Source organism: Daldinia loculata (genome assembly GCF_022478755.1).
Source record: "Daldinia loculata strain CBS 113971 unplaced genomic scaffold F4817scaffold_33, whole genome shotgun sequence".
In the NCBI taxonomy this organism is placed as follows: domain Eukaryota; kingdom Fungi; phylum Ascomycota; class Sordariomycetes; order Xylariales; family Hypoxylaceae; genus Daldinia; species Daldinia loculata.
The window spans coordinates 254,983-269,885 of NW_026054887.1; the positions used below are offsets into that span (position 1 = coordinate 254,983).

Here is a 14,903-nt window from a genome sequence, read left to right on the forward strand (position 1 = left end):
AGTACCTAAAGTCAGATTTGTTCAACTTCATCTCTGTTTCAGAGCCTTGGGATTTTCTGTTCCTTCTCCCTTCATGAAGTGGAATCTAACTGAACGCATATCCTACGTTACTCTTGTTAATATTTTTCTTTTCTTTATTAGTACTAACTAGCTAGTAGTACTAGAGACTAGACAAACTTATGAAATACGAGGTTCTTTTCAGCATCCGCTTATCCAGTCCCACCGAGTTTCCTAATGAACTAGACCTCTAATAGTCGAATAATGGAACTACGAGTTGGAGAAATTTACTTATGGTTATAGTCGAAAGCTTGGCGAGAATACGAATTTACCCGCAGTATACCTAGTGTTTGAAGAGCCCGGTAATTGTAATTATTGTTTGCAGTTCATATCCCACTTACAGTCGTAGGAATCTGTTCCATATCACACCCAAGGCAAATAATGCTAATGATTCCTCGTAGTACCTCAGCTAGAATATAATTCAATTTTTATACTATACGTATAGGACTTAGCCAATGACGGCATTGTATCCCTTAGCTTCTTAGTTTCAAGAGCAATCAGGGCTAGCTATCTCTTACCATGACAGCAAACATCGAGAGTAAATTCAGCAAACCAAAATTGCATGAGCCATCTCGGAGAGCTTCCAGATCGATCTGTATAGTCACGTCAGATGCCTACCTAGCTACCTTAGGCAGGTATGTGGGTGAGTAAGTGGAGATGAGCGACATATTATACGTAATTGGAACTTCAAATCACTATAAGTGGATGATCTCGACGACACTTCCCGAAATTCACCATTCAAGATCAACATATTTTTACGTTTGCGCGTAATTCTAGTGGCTTGGCTGGAACGGGGGTGCTCCACGTACCTACCGGGCCTCTCCTTTGATGAGATTGATTAGATTGATAAGATTATCATTATCTAGTCAATCGGCTCACATGTCACTTATCCTTTATATGAAAGTGGAAGCTTTCGACCGAATACCAAGACCGAATACCAAGACATCTTTTTTAGTTTACAGCTCCGGCTGCGGACCTCTTCACTCACGAAGGGCCTGGATAATCATGGTTGGGATTTAGTTAATATAAAAACTGACCTAGCTTCCAGGCCCCAGCCATGCTTCTGTTTTTATTAATCGTCTTCCTTTTGGTGTTCGGGACTGAGAATAGAGCGCGGGTGATCAATTCATACAATGGCAGATTCGCAACCAACACTAAACAGCCTTGCGGCAAAGATTACGGAACTCTCGGAGACGTTTACGCGCTACTTAAAGGACAATAATATCCAACAGCCGACCTTTGCGGCGGATAGTCCAACTAGCTACAGTAGCTTGTCGCCTGAAATATTCGTAACTCGTCAACTGTTAGCGGATGCTCTATCAGATCTATGGTATCTATCACAGGGTCCGAGTGAGAGTATTTACAATTATGTCCATAGCGTGAGAATTCTTGTCCTATCATCTAATCACCTTCAAACCCCCCTTATCCTAACATGTATAGTGCATACCCGATGCTGCAGCACTCAATATCTTGAACCATTTCGACTTCTGGTCTGCCGTCCCCCTCGACGGTACCGCCTCGTACCCCGAAATTGCCAGGCGCGTTTCTCTTCCTGAGGATGTCGTTCGGCGAGTTCTACAGCATGCTGTGACTCTCCGTATCTTCGAAGAAACAGATCCTGGTAAAACCTCGTCGAACATTCGTCATACTTCTCGGTCAGCAGCATTAGCACGGAATGCTGGACTAAAGGCACTTGTCTCCTCAGTCCTAGACGTCGCAAGTGCACCGATGATGGTCATGCCTGAAGCATTGAGAAAATATAGCCGTGGGAAGCCGGCTTTAACCCAGGGCATGGACGAGACATCATTTGCCTTACTATATAGCGGAGGGAAACTCGGAAAGCACAAAACTTCTTGGGATCTGCTTGAGAACGACGGCGAAGGAGAGAACAAGGGCTGGCGGCAGAGAGATTTTGTCTCATTCATGGCCTATATAAAAGAGATCTTCCATCTCGAAGGAGTCTGTAAGTCTGTTATCCATTATTTGGTTTTTATCAAAGCCCAAAAGCCTCTTCGAGACGCAAGCCCATGATACTGGCATTGCAACCTAAGATCTCTTCGGTAGCCAGCGAGTTAGCTAGCATTCACTAATTTCAACATCATAGTGCTCGACGCTTATGATTGGAAAGCCGTAGGAAAGGCATCAGTGGTTGATGTAAGTTCTTATCATCCCTTATTATATTATGTATATCACGAAATGTGCAATTAATTAGAAATGTGGCTAATATTAACTAGGTCGGGGGCTCTGCTGGGCATGATGCTTTCGCGCTGGCGCAAAAATTCCCTGAGCTCACCATTACAGTGCAGGACTTGCCGCAAGTGCAGCCGGTATTCGAGGCCAATGTCCTTAAAGACTTGAAAGACCGTGTATCGTTCGTAGCACATGACTTCTTCCAGCCGCAACCTGTCCAGGCAGACATCTATATAATCAAGCTGATCCTCCACGACTGGCCGGATCACGAGGCAGTCAAGATGTTACGAGCTATGATCCCTGCCTTAAAGCCGGGCGCTCGTTTGGTCCTCATCGAGTATATTGGTAACCAGGGCGAGACCGAAGGACCAGCCTTGGCACGCTCGATCCAAAATATGGGCACGGCTTCCGATCTAAGAATAATGGCGCTTTTCAATGCAAGGGAGCGTCCTGTTGACGCATGGGCTAAGATTTTCCGCGATGCTGATGAGCGATTTGAGCTGGCTCACGTCAACGCTAATCCTTTGACCTTTATTTCTGTGGTCGAGTTCGTGTGGCGTGGATAGACTGGTTTAATTATCCACGATTGATGGCTTGCGATTAGCTATGTCTATAATCCCATCAGTACATAAATAGCATGTATATTATAGGCATATATTGATGAGTCTTTCTGAATTACTTAGGGTATGGGTTTAAAACATGGTCATAATAGTGATTTATACCTCTAGTATAGTAGAATTGTTCGCGTATCACAACCTACATGTAAGTTTTTGTTGGCAGCTGTGTAACTTTACATTAGTACATGTGTATAGCACTAAAGTTGGAGTTGGCAGGCGCACTAACAACTAACAGACTGAGCAGCAGTGCACGAGCCATTTTCGCAGTACCAATGCCAATACCCCTAATACCCCGATAACCCCCTGATAACCATCCGATAACACACCTGTAGGAGCTACTCAACTCTCGTTCCCGAACTTATAACAAAGACTATCGGTTTACAATTGCGCCAATTGTGTCGCAGACACGCACCTCAATTTTGCTTCATACCAGGTATTTTAAACCTGGCATGATTATCGCCTCACGAGAATGAATACAATTGGTTTCTTCTCGTCAAGTAAGCTGGTCTACTATTCAGGATGTCGTTGATACAAGTTGAAGAGTAGGTTATAGCCCCTCCTTATAATATAATAAAATATAATAAATGAATATGCTGACATTGAGTCTTCCATTAGTTTGGTGTCATACCAATTACGGACCAGCTACCTTAGCGAAATTGCTGATGGCGTTGGCGAGCGCCTCATTACGATCAACGATAGTTTCCTTAACACTGCTCCTTTCAAAGCCGCTGGCTGGCGATCAAACCCATCACATATCAAGCGAACCCACTCGCCCCCGATACCTACTGCTATTGCCTCTGAATACTTCCAGGCTGCCCCGAGATCTACAGGCTTGACGCTCGAGGATGAGGCCGAAGAAGGGGGCATGCTGACCGGTGGCGGAGATACATTAGGACCGGGAAGCGCTCTCAAGCGACGCAGGGAAAGGCGCCGAGAGCAAATGGAGGAAGATGACAGTAGTGACCTGAGCGACGAGAGTGACGACGATACGGATCAGAGGGCTGCACAGCAGATAAGATTTGCAAAGATGCCCCTCCGAAGTCGAGCTGGATCCTCGCCTATCCAATCGTCCAATCTGCGTCAAGCCACTAATATGTCATCTCCACGTACTGCCCCGGTACCTCGACGAGGATCGCAGCCTACTTTGGAGACCGTCAAGGAACGGCCGCGGCGGGATACCGTCACCAGTAGCGAGATCTCGTCCGACAACGAGTTTGATGCTTCGGGTTATCACAAAAATAAGGAAGCCGCAAGAACGAGGGCAACAAGATCACACTCTAGAACTACCCTAGAATCTAGTCAAGGCATCAGACATCATGAAAGTGACCTGCTTGCCGAAGAAGATGAGAACTCTGATATGTCGGACACTTCCTCGGCGTTTGTCGAGAGTGTTGATTCAACTTCTATCCTGGATACAGTTGAGAACCCAGCAGTTGGTACCTCTCCCGGCCAACAGGTGGTCGGCAACGTGCCGAAACAACTACTACGACAGTCTACAATCAGGAAGCCAGCGCCACCAGCGCAGCCACAGGTGCTTCAAGCTCTTCCACCCCCTCGACCTATGAGTACTATTAGGCCTCTAAGCATGGCTCCACCTCGTAGCCTTCTCTCAGATGCCTTCAAGGCGAAAAATAAGAAGCCAGCTATGCCTTTTGATGCGTTCGCATCCCTGTCAGGCCAAGGAGACCCTGATCCTCTTAGGATACGAATCTATGCCCCGTTCTCCGAAGATCCAGAGACACCTTTTGAAGTCCCTATAAGACGCAATATCCAGGAGGCGGATGGAACATTCAGACCAGTGACCGTTGCCGAGTTAATTGGCCTGAGTCTATGGAGGTATCATGCTGAAAAGCTCCAACCTCCAGTTCCTGCCGATAAGCTGAACGTGAATTGGTGGACTTTACGAATGGTCGAAGAAGGTGGCGAGGTTGACGACGATTTCGAGCCATTAGATCGTAAAAAGCCTGTGAATTCGTTCACTACGGCAAACAATAGAGCAGCGAGATCGCGATCGGCTTCCAAAGCCTATGATGAATTTGCCCTAGTGCAAGCTTCAGAGGCCGGCTTCGCGGATAATCAAGCCCAAACACCACAGTACGAACAACAAGATGTAGCAGAGGCCGTGAATAACGAAGAAGCAACCCCAAAAAGTACGCCTCAGCCACAGGTTTCCCCTCTAGCGGCAACGCATCCTCGGTCGAATCCCATTATTACTACAACCTACCGGGTGGACACGCCCCTAGCTGATAAGCCGCCGCCTCAAGCCTCCGCCCCGGCTACGAGTAGAGGACAACATAAGCTCCTAAAAGTGCACATTCTATCATCCAATATCGCTCCGGGGCAAATGGTAACCCTTGATGTTACTACGGATATGTATCTTGCTGAAGTTCTTGATCTAGTTTGCCGTAAGAGGCAACTGGATAAGAACACTCACGTGCTCAAACTCCCCGACTCTGGAGCTGTAGTTCTCGTAGACCGTACTGTTTCATCCATCGGCAATGTTGAGGACCTGGAACTTCATCGTCGTCGATTTGCAACAGATGGTCCGCTAACGATTGGATCCCCTAGCAGTCCTTCTCCTAAGCCGCATGTATGGAACGAGCAACCCCTGAAGGGAAAAAAGAAGCTCATGACGCCACACCCTCTTGCCCAAGAGAACATAATGCAAGACGAAGCCGGCAGCGGTGACGTCAAGTACAAGAAATACACGGTTTGGCGCAAACAGACGATGAGATTTGTTGGTATGAACGAGCGGATCCTCGTGATCGATGGCGAGTACGTATACATACAACCATCATCCGGAGGGAAGGCAATACGTGAAGGAGGAAAGACCACAACGGTTCACTTCAGCAACGTGGTCGGATGCAGTGTTTCACGTCGCCATCCGACCAATTTTAAAGTAAGTCAATGTGATCCCCTATTCATACGCATGGTGTAGATGCTAAAACTCGGACTAGCTCCTCGTATACAAAGCCACAGAGAGCAAGAGGTATGATTTCGAAGCCAGGAGTGCTCAAGAGGCAGCAGAGATCGTACGTGAACTTAAGAAGGGAATTTCTCCCTATAACAGGGACATTTAGGAAATGCCTTAGGGGGAAATGCCTCGAGTCCGGACATCCAAGCCTACCTAGGTAGCCAGAGCAAGTGGCTCTGCCGGTAAGTTTTTAAGTTGAGCTCGTGGTGATTCAAGAGCATATCTGTCTCTTCCAGTATATTGGATATATGTCTTGACAAGATACCGTCCATTACCTATGCACCAACTATTTGTAACTCTATTCTAGCTCCGTGGAGCTCTGGCCCATGTTAGTCTAAGGGGTCTAAGGCTAAGTAGTCTGTGGCGGACTGCTCGTCACACAATACACAGACTTGAAGAACAGCAATGAAATCTTTCATCTTGCTGAGCACATATTTAACCATCAACATGTGCTCCTGGATCTTCCTAGCCCTGTAGGAATAGCATGCTTCTTTACCAAGCTAGATTCTTAGAATAGGTACCTAGCCTACTTAGGTAGGCAAAGAAATCATGTAATCTGTTCGATGCAGTTCCCCTTGCTCGTACGTGATTATCCTAGGCTTTTTCGGAATCCCAGCCGGAATCCGCGCTGATTTTGGTAACAATCCTAGTTAAAACTACATAGTGTTAAAAATTGTAACTACCTATATATAAACGATAATTATTATCGAGCTAGTGAATTAACGCCTTGTATCTGTATATTGATCCATTATCTAGCGTCCTAGGTTATGAAGTATCCTACTATCGCCCTGGCGATATGCATCTCTTGCAGCCCCTGACTTAATTCATAGGCGCGTCAGTTTGCCAACTACCAGTCCATAAGGTCTCTGTTTTAGACATGTTCGTAACAGGTCCACTCTACAAGAACTGTACCCCCTAGGATGAGGATCCAGAGTTGAGGAATAAGGCTATCACTAAATTGTATGCGAAATTCATGCAGTGTTTATATATAATATAGATGTTCAGTCACATATCACGACAGGGCTGAAGAATTTCAAGTTGCCTCGTAGTCAGCTCATCTCGTAAGCTGGATATCGAGACTACAGGAGATGTATCAAGTTAAGTAGATTTGTACACTGCATCGGCCCGGTTTGTAGGGTTGTACTTCAAGTTGGACCAGAAGTAAGATTGGACCAGCGGACGATGAACTACCTCCTAACTGAAATTGATTACTTGTGGTAAGACATCCTATTTAAGGAGCAGGGATTTGCTAGTTAGATTGTCGAAATTCGTTGCCGGAGAAGGAATTCTTGGGGAACGGTTAACTGTCATTCTACATGTCGCAAGTAGATGATAGGTAGCCAGCAATATGAGACGATGGCTTAGTAGACGATATGTAGTACATGAACAAGTCAAGGTATGCCAATCAAGCGTGTGACTGGGTGATAGCACTAGAAATCAAGTATATCTACTAGGCGGGTAGCAAACGGATAAATTAGATGAGGCAACACTTGATCTGCGGGAAAGCGGGTGGTGGCAGGAAATATTATTAACAGAACTTCAAGATCAGAAGAATCAGATAGGAAAAAGGGGGGGGAGATACATATATGGATGTATAGGAGGTACACATGCTGATTCAAGATACCTTCCTTACGGCAACCATGGAAGTGGGATGAATCGATCTAGATTAGCTACATCAGATTCTTTATAAATTACCTAGTTGCATGTACCTATTACCTTAGGTTACTATTCACTAAAAATCAAATATCCACTTCCTGTTCGGGTTTAAGTACCTTGGTTGCTTCGTGCCTTCCAAAATCACTGTCGAGACGCAACTACCTAACCAGATATAAACGTATCTCTGCTGTGAATCACCCACAACCCTTCCTTCCTTCCCTCTTTCTACAAATTCACCCACCTTCCCGACATTGATCCAAGGTACGAGGTACTACAAACACGTCAAGCCATCCCTCTCTATTTTTTTTTCTTCTCTTCCACCTTTTCTTCTTCGCGTCCATCATCTAAACTCTCAACCGTTTCCTTACACCTTCGACGTCCTAGACAAATATTCTTCGTCGATCTTCAGGACTATTAGATCATTCCTATTTCTTACAACTCGCCACAGTTCACAAACCCAAACATCCTCTACAACATTCTTCGAGTACACTAGATCAAGTCGCCAAGATGCAGTTCTCTAAGGTCCTCGTTACCATGGCCATGATCGCTACTGGCATGGTGAGTTATATTTCCTACTTTTAACTGTTGCCTAATCTACCCTTTACATCTCTTCCACTCAAGCGTTTGACTTGCTATCTACCCTCGCTCCCCTCTGCGCTGCCTAACTATTAACATACTTAACTTTCTTTTCTGGCGGCTAACCTTGTTATCCCTAATAGGCTACATCCAACGTTGAGGTTGTCAAGAAGGAAGAGTCTTCCTGCACCTGCGAGGGTGTCACGGTCACCAAGACGGTCCCCGCTACTGACACTACTGGCGAGGCCTACACTCCCAGTGGTGGTTACCCCGGCTACCCCACGGACACCCCGTCTACTGTCCTCGTGACTGCTACTCCCTCTTCCTACGTGACCGGTTCTGAGACCACCACCCCGGTCATCGGCTCTGCCACCGAGACTCTCTCTCTATCGACCACTGAGTCAACCGAGACTGGAACCATTGAGACTGGAACCGGCAGCACCACTGCTTCTGTCACTGAGACTACCAACACCGCACCCTACGTCACTAGCAGTGGCAGCACCACCGAGACCCATTCCTCTCACACCACTAGCGTGGCCACCAGCGAGTCTCACTCTCACTCGAGCACTCAGCCTACTCCTAGCCCCTCTGAGAGCGCCCCTCCCACCTCGGCTGCTGCTTCTCTGCCCATTGGTACCCTAGGCATGAGCGGTATTCTCGGTGGAGCAATGCTCATGGCGCTAATCAACTACATCTAAGGGGAGAGAAAAGGCTGCTTGATAGGGGATAGGGATACTTTCGCAACGGAGCAAAAATGTTCTTACGATCTCACGCGTTCGATTCATTTCTGTGGATACACAACCATACTGGTGGTATTGCTTTTGCATGCATGGATGATGATGAAGCAGGATTAATGATCAATGGAGATGTATTCTAGGGCCTATTAAGTTGCATTTGCATACTCTCACCTTTATTACGAACTGGTACAGGGGGAAGTTTTTCCGATTTGGCAGAAAAGGTTCGCAAGCATTGACTCTGAGAGTTTCTCATAGGACAGAAACATGTTACTCAAGCAATAGCTGCTTAATATTATGACTGGCAACTGAACTTTGTTGATGTGTTTTCCTATTACATACGTTGCACTTGTGATCATAGCTCTCTAACTAGTGTTGCTTTTGCAAAGATGCAAATACGACTTTTTGGCACCATAATTCATACTGGCACCATTTTCTACTCTAATAACAGTAGCCTTAGTATGACTCTCTCATGGTAGTTATACTTCTACTTATCACAAGACCTCATTTGATAAATCTTGCGCCGTGTTTCGACGTAGAACTAAATAATAGCAACGAGTGTTGCTTTCATACATGTAATTGCTTCACTAATGATAAGTCTCGGTAGAATAACCTTCGGAGGCTACCACAGCTTCGCAACATAAAAGCAATAGCTATTTCTTCTGTTATAATTTTTAATTTATCATCCGATAATGTAGTTTATACGCATATCTACTTAGGTATATATCGTAACCACCCTCAATAAAAAAATATTGTATTAAAAAAAAACCCAAGCCCCTAAAACATCTCGGCCCCAGCTCACAACCTTACAATTTTGCCTTTGCCCTCTCCGCAGCACTATCCATCCTCTTGCCCTCATCGTCCTGCTCCGCGACCGTCAAGTCCGGTAGCACAGCCGGCATGATGCGTCGAGGCTCCGAGCCAGGAACAACGGCATACTTGGAGAAGTCAGTGATCCGCCCACCTACTTCGCTGCGCAGGAAGTCCTCGTCGAGCTCGAGCTGGCCGTTTACGCTGGGGGCGGGCGCGCGTAGGATGGCGAGCACGGCGTCTGAGAATATGGTTGCGCGGCGCAGGTCTCGCGCTTCGGAGGGGTTGGCGCTGGTTGTTTTGACGGTGGCGGCGGATTCGATGGCCTGGGAAGGGGGGTGGTGGATAGGTAAGTTACTCACTCACTCACTCACTCGCACAAGTACTCTTATATAGATAATATTATGCTTGGCTGATCTAAGGGGATAGGAGATAGGGATAAGAAACGGAGAAAATATAGAAAAAGAGAAATACGTACAGCAGCCGGCCAAAGACTAGTAACCGCCATCTCCCGCAACCCCTGCCTCTCGAAATCCATCGCGAGCCCCTTCGTCAGCACGCTCATGCCCACTTTTCCCATGGCATACGCCGTCTTCCCCCGGAAAAAGCGGCTGTAGATCGGCGGGCTGACGACGACGATGCGTCCGCGCCGGTGCCGCTTGAGGTGCGGCAGGCTGGCTTGGATGGTCCCGTAGAGACCCTCCGGGTTCACGCGCTGCATCAGCTGGAACCGCTTCATGGGCGTGTCGTCGACGGAGGCCCACCATATTGCGCCTGAGTTGTAGACCAGGACGTCGAGGCGGCCGTAGGTCTAGGGGGTTGGGTATTGGCTGTTAGTGGACTTGTTGTAAGATAGGTAGGTAGTAGATGAATGAAGGGAAAGGAGTAATGGGATAGGATGGAGTTAAAGCGCTAGGTTACTAACCTCGATAGTCCTATCCACGAGCTTCTGCACGCTGGCAAAGTCCCGGACATCCACCGGTATGGCTGTCGCTTGGCCGCCCGCTTCGCGGATCTCCCGCTCAACAGTACTGATAGTAGACTGTGGAGAGTTGGGATCCGGCGGGAAGGGGACGGCGCTCTGGGCGTCACTTGTTGATTTAGCTGCGATGACGACTAAGAGGACACATGCATATATATGATTAGGACTGCGGTCGTTTATAAACTATATCTCAGATGGCTTGTAGAGACTAGCTTACCAGAATATCCGTTCTTCGCCAGGTCTACGGCGATTTGTCTTCCTATCCCTCTTGACGCACCGACTACGAGCGCAACGTTTCCTTTGGTGTCTGCCATTGCCAGCTAAGCAACCCGTTTAACGTCTAACAGGTTACTGAATTGGTCATTACACGGAGGAATGAAAGGGTCCGTACTACATATTATTCTGGTTTCTAATGTCTAAGTGACCCGAGGTATATAGGTAAGTATACTCGAACCGATCAGTAATCGTTGATACTTGACTTATACAAACTAAGTATGATGAATATATATAGTGGGTCTACGGGAGCAGCCGAGGTTTGGTTTAGTAAGTAGACCCACCGGATAGCATACTCTCTGCTTAATTCAATATAGCTCAATTCTATATGCAAGCCAAACGGGGTACGTAATAAAGCATAATATAGACAAAAGCGAAGAGCCAGATGCAATTAAGGGCTATATACTCGAAGGCTCATACATATGTTCAAATAGGGGTATTCTTTTTCTCCTTCTCCGTCGTCACTCGTATCCCCGATTCCCCCCCAAACAATTCCCCAAACCTCATTTCTACCTAATCAAACGCCTCGTAAGCGGTCCCCTCCTGATCTATACAACCGAGAGCCGGGACGCACCAAAACTTGTCCACTCCCAGGCCTCGTAATGTCTGTCTATCATCTAGTGATACATATGTAGTAGTCCCCATCTCTGTTCTACCGCGGGTGCCTGCTGCTCCAGTGAGCGACTTAATATAGCCACGGTCCTACTCGATCGTATTAGCTCCGTACTTAAGGGGCAGCTCGTGCCGGGGATCCCGGAGGATCAAACTCGTCTTACCTGGGATGAACCGGTTTTCCTGTTCCCTGTGCGTCGGGATCTTGAGCACTTCGCTGTGTATCGCGTTCATCGCCGCGAGGGCGTTGTCTGCGTCCACGACGAGGGATATGTTGACTTTGCTCGCGCCTTGGCTTATTAGGTAGATACCGATCTGCGCCGAAGCCAACGCCGATAGGATCTCGTCTAAGATGCGTTAGCAATCTCTAATTCCTATCCTCTGAAATCAGGGTTCGTTAATAACTTACTAGACACGCCGACCATGTTGCGCATTTTGTGGCCGACCACCGTCACGATGGACATGTGCGAGGTGATGGCAACTTGACCAAATCGCTCGAGCTCCTCCCTAAGTCTCAATAATGCAGTGGCATCACCTGGGGACTGGACCGCAAGGCTGACATGCCTTTCGCTCGTGGCTACCAGATCTACGGGGATCTTATTCCTCTCGAGACGGTCGAACACCTGCGTCAAAAACCCCTGCGACTTGGTATTCCGGTTGCAGACAACGTTGATAAGGAGTATATCATCCTTAACCGTGACTGCGGTGGGTTTCCTGCGCTCTTGCTGAGCTCCGTGGTAGCCGTTCTCTAGCATAAAACTCGATAAAGGCGTGATTACTCGGGAAGAGTTCTCTGAGCTATCAGACGATGCGCTGGCTGGACTATTAGGGGCTGAACTGTCCATGGATGGATATATGATGGTGCCATTTCCGGAGGGTTTAAACACGTTTTTGAGGCGTAACGGTATGCCAGCGTCCCGAATTTGATCCATTGTTAATGGGTGGATAACCTGTGAGTTGAATTAGCCTACTTTCGTCTTATGTTAGAGTATATAGACTGACCTCGCTTCCATAGTATGTCAGTTCCGTCGCTTCTTCGGCTGTTACTGTTGACAGGAGCCGTGCTGAGGGCACCTTTCTTGGATCTGCCGTGAATATACCGTCGACTTCCTTCCAAATCTGCAACTCTTCTGCTCCTACTGCTACCGCGCACATAGCTGCGCAGAGGTCCGAGTATCCCCTTCCTACTGTTTGAAGCAACGAGTCTGGCATTATACCAAAAAAGCCTATAATCTTAGCATATATTCTTACAGAGTCACATTATTTATAGGGTCTTACCTGTTACGATAGGTATTGCGCTTCCACACTCTCGAATTCGTCCGGCTATTTGGCTGGCCAATGCCTGATAAAGCTTGGGGCCGAGCCTTTCGAACGCAGCCACCTGGTCGTGGATGGAGCTGCCAAAAGCGGACGATATGATATTATCTAGAAATACTGCTTTCGCCGGTGTGCCCTAGGTCAAGTCTTGTTAGCTCACTGACTAAATCGATTTTGATCGGTCTCCTAGCTTGAGAGGAACGTACATTGTTCGTCAGACAAGCCGCGACAATCATGCACGACAGCTTTTCACCAAGGGAGATGACGCGATCTTTCGACCGTGCCGATAACTCTCCGACAATCTGAGTCCGGTAAGTCAGCTTCAGTCATAATGACATTTCCACCCAGCGAAGCTTACCTGGGCGGCAAGCAGAAACCTCTTGAGGCCCTCGCATTCATTCTGAATACCGGAAACCGTCTCTTCGTAAACCTGCGAATGGATAGCCATTCGTGCCGGAGAGTTCATAAATGCTCTTAGCACACTCAGATGGTTGTCCTTAATCAAGTCTACCAGGTCGACTAGCTGTTTCTGAGCATCGAAGCCCTGCTCGGCGTATGTTATGCATTGAAGCAGCAAACTTGTCGTCCCGCTAGCTTTGAGGGTTCCGGAGAGGGCAGAGCAGACAACAATGAGATTGTGCTCCGTGCTGTATTGGGGAATAATTTTGCAGCATATCGTATCTAACAGCTTTCCCAGGCTAGTACCGCCATACTTCTGGACCAACCAGGACTTAGTTCCCGTCGCAGCCACCATGGTGATGATGATGATGATGGTAAGGATTGCTATGGCGCTTATACGATCGTCTCTATGGAATTTGAAGATAGAGAATAGAGATAGGCGGAGCGAGAATGGGAAATCTAAGAAAGTGGTTTGTATTGTGTTATCTTGACCCAATTTGAAGCTATCCACCCTGGCTAACATTCGTTTTTATGCTCTCTTGCCAACTGCCTCTATAGGTGTCAGCACAAAAGCCATATATGGCTCAAATTGGAAGGAGGGGTGGCCGTGAAATGCCAGCGGAGCCAAATTCACAGATTCAAGCCAACCACAGATCCACGGGGTTGCGTTTATCGGGATACGTTGCCGAACAACGTCGAAAGGAGGGCTATACATGGAAGGAAAAATAACGAGACGGGTCGGCGTGGGCCGACCACAACTCCATAATCACACGGCGTCGGAATACCAGGGAAAAGCAAAAAAAATACCAAGCTAAGGAAAATCAGGATTTTGAATACCCGGACGGAAACGTCTTAACACCAAGGTAGGGTTGGCTTCTGGGAAATGCAATACCATGTACGATGCCCTGCCACATACGTACCTACCTACAGATACAACGCATCACCTAGCCGCAAATACTGGGGAAAGGGGGGAGACCATAATGGAGACAGCCAGATGCACTCCCAAATCCCGGCCGGCATTTATGATAGGTGTCATGCGTGATAAGTATGCACCGAGCAGATCCTCCTTTCCCAAAGCGGCGCCCCCTTTTCCCCGGACTTTACTCGTTTCGGCCCATCACGTGGGCCGCGGTGTTTGAACCCCTACGGCGGCTGGTCTTGGACTTCATTATTTCCTGAATCGGCCGGGGAAGCGAAGGTCTTGGGTTTCTAAAGGGGGCTTTGTTTTGCCTGTTTGCTTGCTCGCTCGCTCCCTCGCCATCACGAGATGGGAAATAGGTGGATGCTGGGCTATAGTCGTATACGGCCGGGAACCGCCGGAACTATTGCCACCCAGTCTCGTTGTATCCGAGAGACCTACATTACAGCCTCCTCCAGTCGGTCAGTTTCCTTCACGTCTCGTTGCAACGTAGACTATTCTAAGCACCTTATTTGCCCCGCGGGGGGATGTCATCATTTGGAATCTACTGCATCAACCGTCTTACTCGCGTCCCTTACTCGCGGAGCTTACTTTACTCCGTAGTAAGGGAGAGAGGCTTCCGAGGTCTTGAGTTAAAAGGATTTCATCCCTTAGCCCGTCTTGTGAAATGTTGCACAGAATTTTGCCCCTGACGCCGCCATTCCATAGACCGCTCACTTGAAAATATCGGCATGCTCTTCGTCAGCTTAAGAAAACTTCGTATTATAGCGCGTAAGAAATGGCTGAG

The 14,903-nt window shown here is 47.6% G+C and overlaps 5 protein-coding genes across 5 annotated transcripts; 3 read left to right on the top strand and 2 right to left on the bottom strand.

The window, feature by feature from the left end:
• The first annotated feature begins 512 nt into the window (after nt 1-512).
• F4817DRAFT_341446 (S-adenosyl-L-methionine-dependent methyltransferase) lies at nt 513-3,030 on the top strand. Its single transcript, XM_049303753.1, has 4 exons — nt 513-1,436; nt 1,498-2,020; nt 2,162-2,211; nt 2,292-3,030. Exons 1-4 carry the CDS (start codon nt 1,191-1,193, stop codon nt 2,811-2,813), a joined length of 1,341 nt encoding a protein of 446 aa, XP_049157906.1. The 5' UTR covers nt 513-1,190; the 3' UTR covers nt 2,814-3,030.
• A 157-nt stretch (nt 3,031-3,187) lies between these two features.
• F4817DRAFT_341448 (SIN1-domain-containing protein) lies at nt 3,188-6,404 on the top strand. Its single transcript, XM_049303754.1, has 3 exons — nt 3,188-3,406; nt 3,480-5,763; nt 5,822-6,404. The coding sequence occupies exons 1-3, from the start codon at nt 3,384-3,386 to the stop codon at nt 5,942-5,944; spliced, it is 2,430 nt and encodes an 809-aa protein (XP_049157907.1). The 5' UTR covers nt 3,188-3,383; the 3' UTR covers nt 5,945-6,404.
• A 1,344-nt stretch (nt 6,405-7,748) lies between these two features.
• On the top strand, nt 7,749-8,857 carry F4817DRAFT_341449 (uncharacterized protein). The gene is made up of 2 exons (XM_049303755.1): nt 7,749-8,052; nt 8,214-8,857. Exons 1-2 carry the CDS (start codon nt 8,002-8,004, stop codon nt 8,766-8,768), a joined length of 606 nt encoding a protein of 201 aa, XP_049157908.1. The 5' UTR covers nt 7,749-8,001; the 3' UTR covers nt 8,769-8,857.
• A 580-nt stretch (nt 8,858-9,437) lies between these two features.
• Nucleotides 9,438-11,089, bottom strand: F4817DRAFT_341451 (short chain dehydrogenase family protein). Its single transcript, XM_049303756.1, has 4 exons — nt 10,814-11,089; nt 10,540-10,730; nt 10,093-10,425; nt 9,438-9,940 (listed from the first exon to the last, which is right to left on the bottom strand). The coding sequence occupies exons 1-4, from the start codon at nt 10,908-10,910 to the stop codon at nt 9,611-9,613; spliced, it is 951 nt and encodes a 316-aa protein (XP_049157909.1). The 5' UTR covers nt 10,911-11,089; the 3' UTR covers nt 9,438-9,610.
• Nucleotides 11,090-11,571: 482 nt separating this feature from the next.
• F4817DRAFT_317117 (aspartate kinase) lies at nt 11,572-13,552 on the bottom strand (the record flags this gene model as incomplete). The annotated part of the gene is made up of 6 exons (XM_049300767.1): nt 11,572-11,828; nt 11,891-12,431; nt 12,484-12,707; nt 12,760-12,934; nt 13,005-13,100; nt 13,157-13,552. 6 exons carry the CDS (start codon nt 13,550-13,552, stop codon nt 11,572-11,574), a joined length of 1,689 nt encoding a protein of 562 aa, XP_049157910.1.
• Between the last annotated feature and the right edge of the window lie 1,351 nt (nt 13,553-14,903).

What these genes read in the sequence shown, in the direction of transcription:
- F4817DRAFT_341449 (XM_049303755.1), top strand. Translation starts at nt 8,002, where the DNA reads ATGCAGTTCTCTAAGGTCCTCGTTACCATGGCCATGATCGCTACTGGC. An exon ending in CCATGATCGCTACTGGCATG is followed by an intron (nt 8,053 to 8,213) that starts GTGAGTTATATT and finishes TATCCCTAATAG; the next exon opens with GCTACATCCAACGTTGAGGT.
- F4817DRAFT_341446 (XM_049303753.1), top strand. Translation starts at nt 1,191, where the DNA reads ATGGCAGATTCGCAACCAACACTAAACAGCCTTGCGGCAAAGATTACG. An exon ending in TTTACAATTATGTCCATAGC is followed by an intron (nt 1,437 to 1,497) that starts GTGAGAATTCTT and finishes TAACATGTATAG; the next exon opens with TGCATACCCGATGCTGCAGC. An exon ending in GAAAGGCATCAGTGGTTGAT is followed by an intron (nt 2,212 to 2,291) that starts GTAAGTTCTTAT and finishes AATATTAACTAG; the next exon opens with GTCGGGGGCTCTGCTGGGCA.
- F4817DRAFT_341448 (XM_049303754.1), top strand. Translation starts at nt 3,384, where the DNA reads ATGTCGTTGATACAAGTTGAAGA. An exon ending in TCGTTGATACAAGTTGAAGA is followed by an intron (nt 3,407 to 3,479) that starts GTAGGTTATAGC and finishes GTCTTCCATTAG; the next exon opens with TTTGGTGTCATACCAATTAC. An exon ending in GCCATCCGACCAATTTTAAA is followed by an intron (nt 5,764 to 5,821) that starts GTAAGTCAATGT and finishes AACTCGGACTAG; the next exon opens with CTCCTCGTATACAAAGCCAC.
- F4817DRAFT_341451 (XM_049303756.1), bottom strand. Translation starts at nt 10,910, where the DNA reads ATGGCAGACACCAAAGGAAACGTTGCGCTCGTAGTCGGTGCGTCAAGA. An exon ending in TCGTGGATAGGACTATCGAG is followed by an intron (nt 10,426 to 10,539) that starts GTTAGTAACCTA and finishes CCAACCCCCTAG; the next exon opens with ACCTACGGCCGCCTCGACGT. An exon ending in CTAGTCTTTGGCCGGCTGCT is followed by an intron (nt 9,941 to 10,092) that starts GTACGTATTTCT and finishes CCCCCTTCCCAG; the next exon opens with GCCATCGAATCCGCCGCCAC.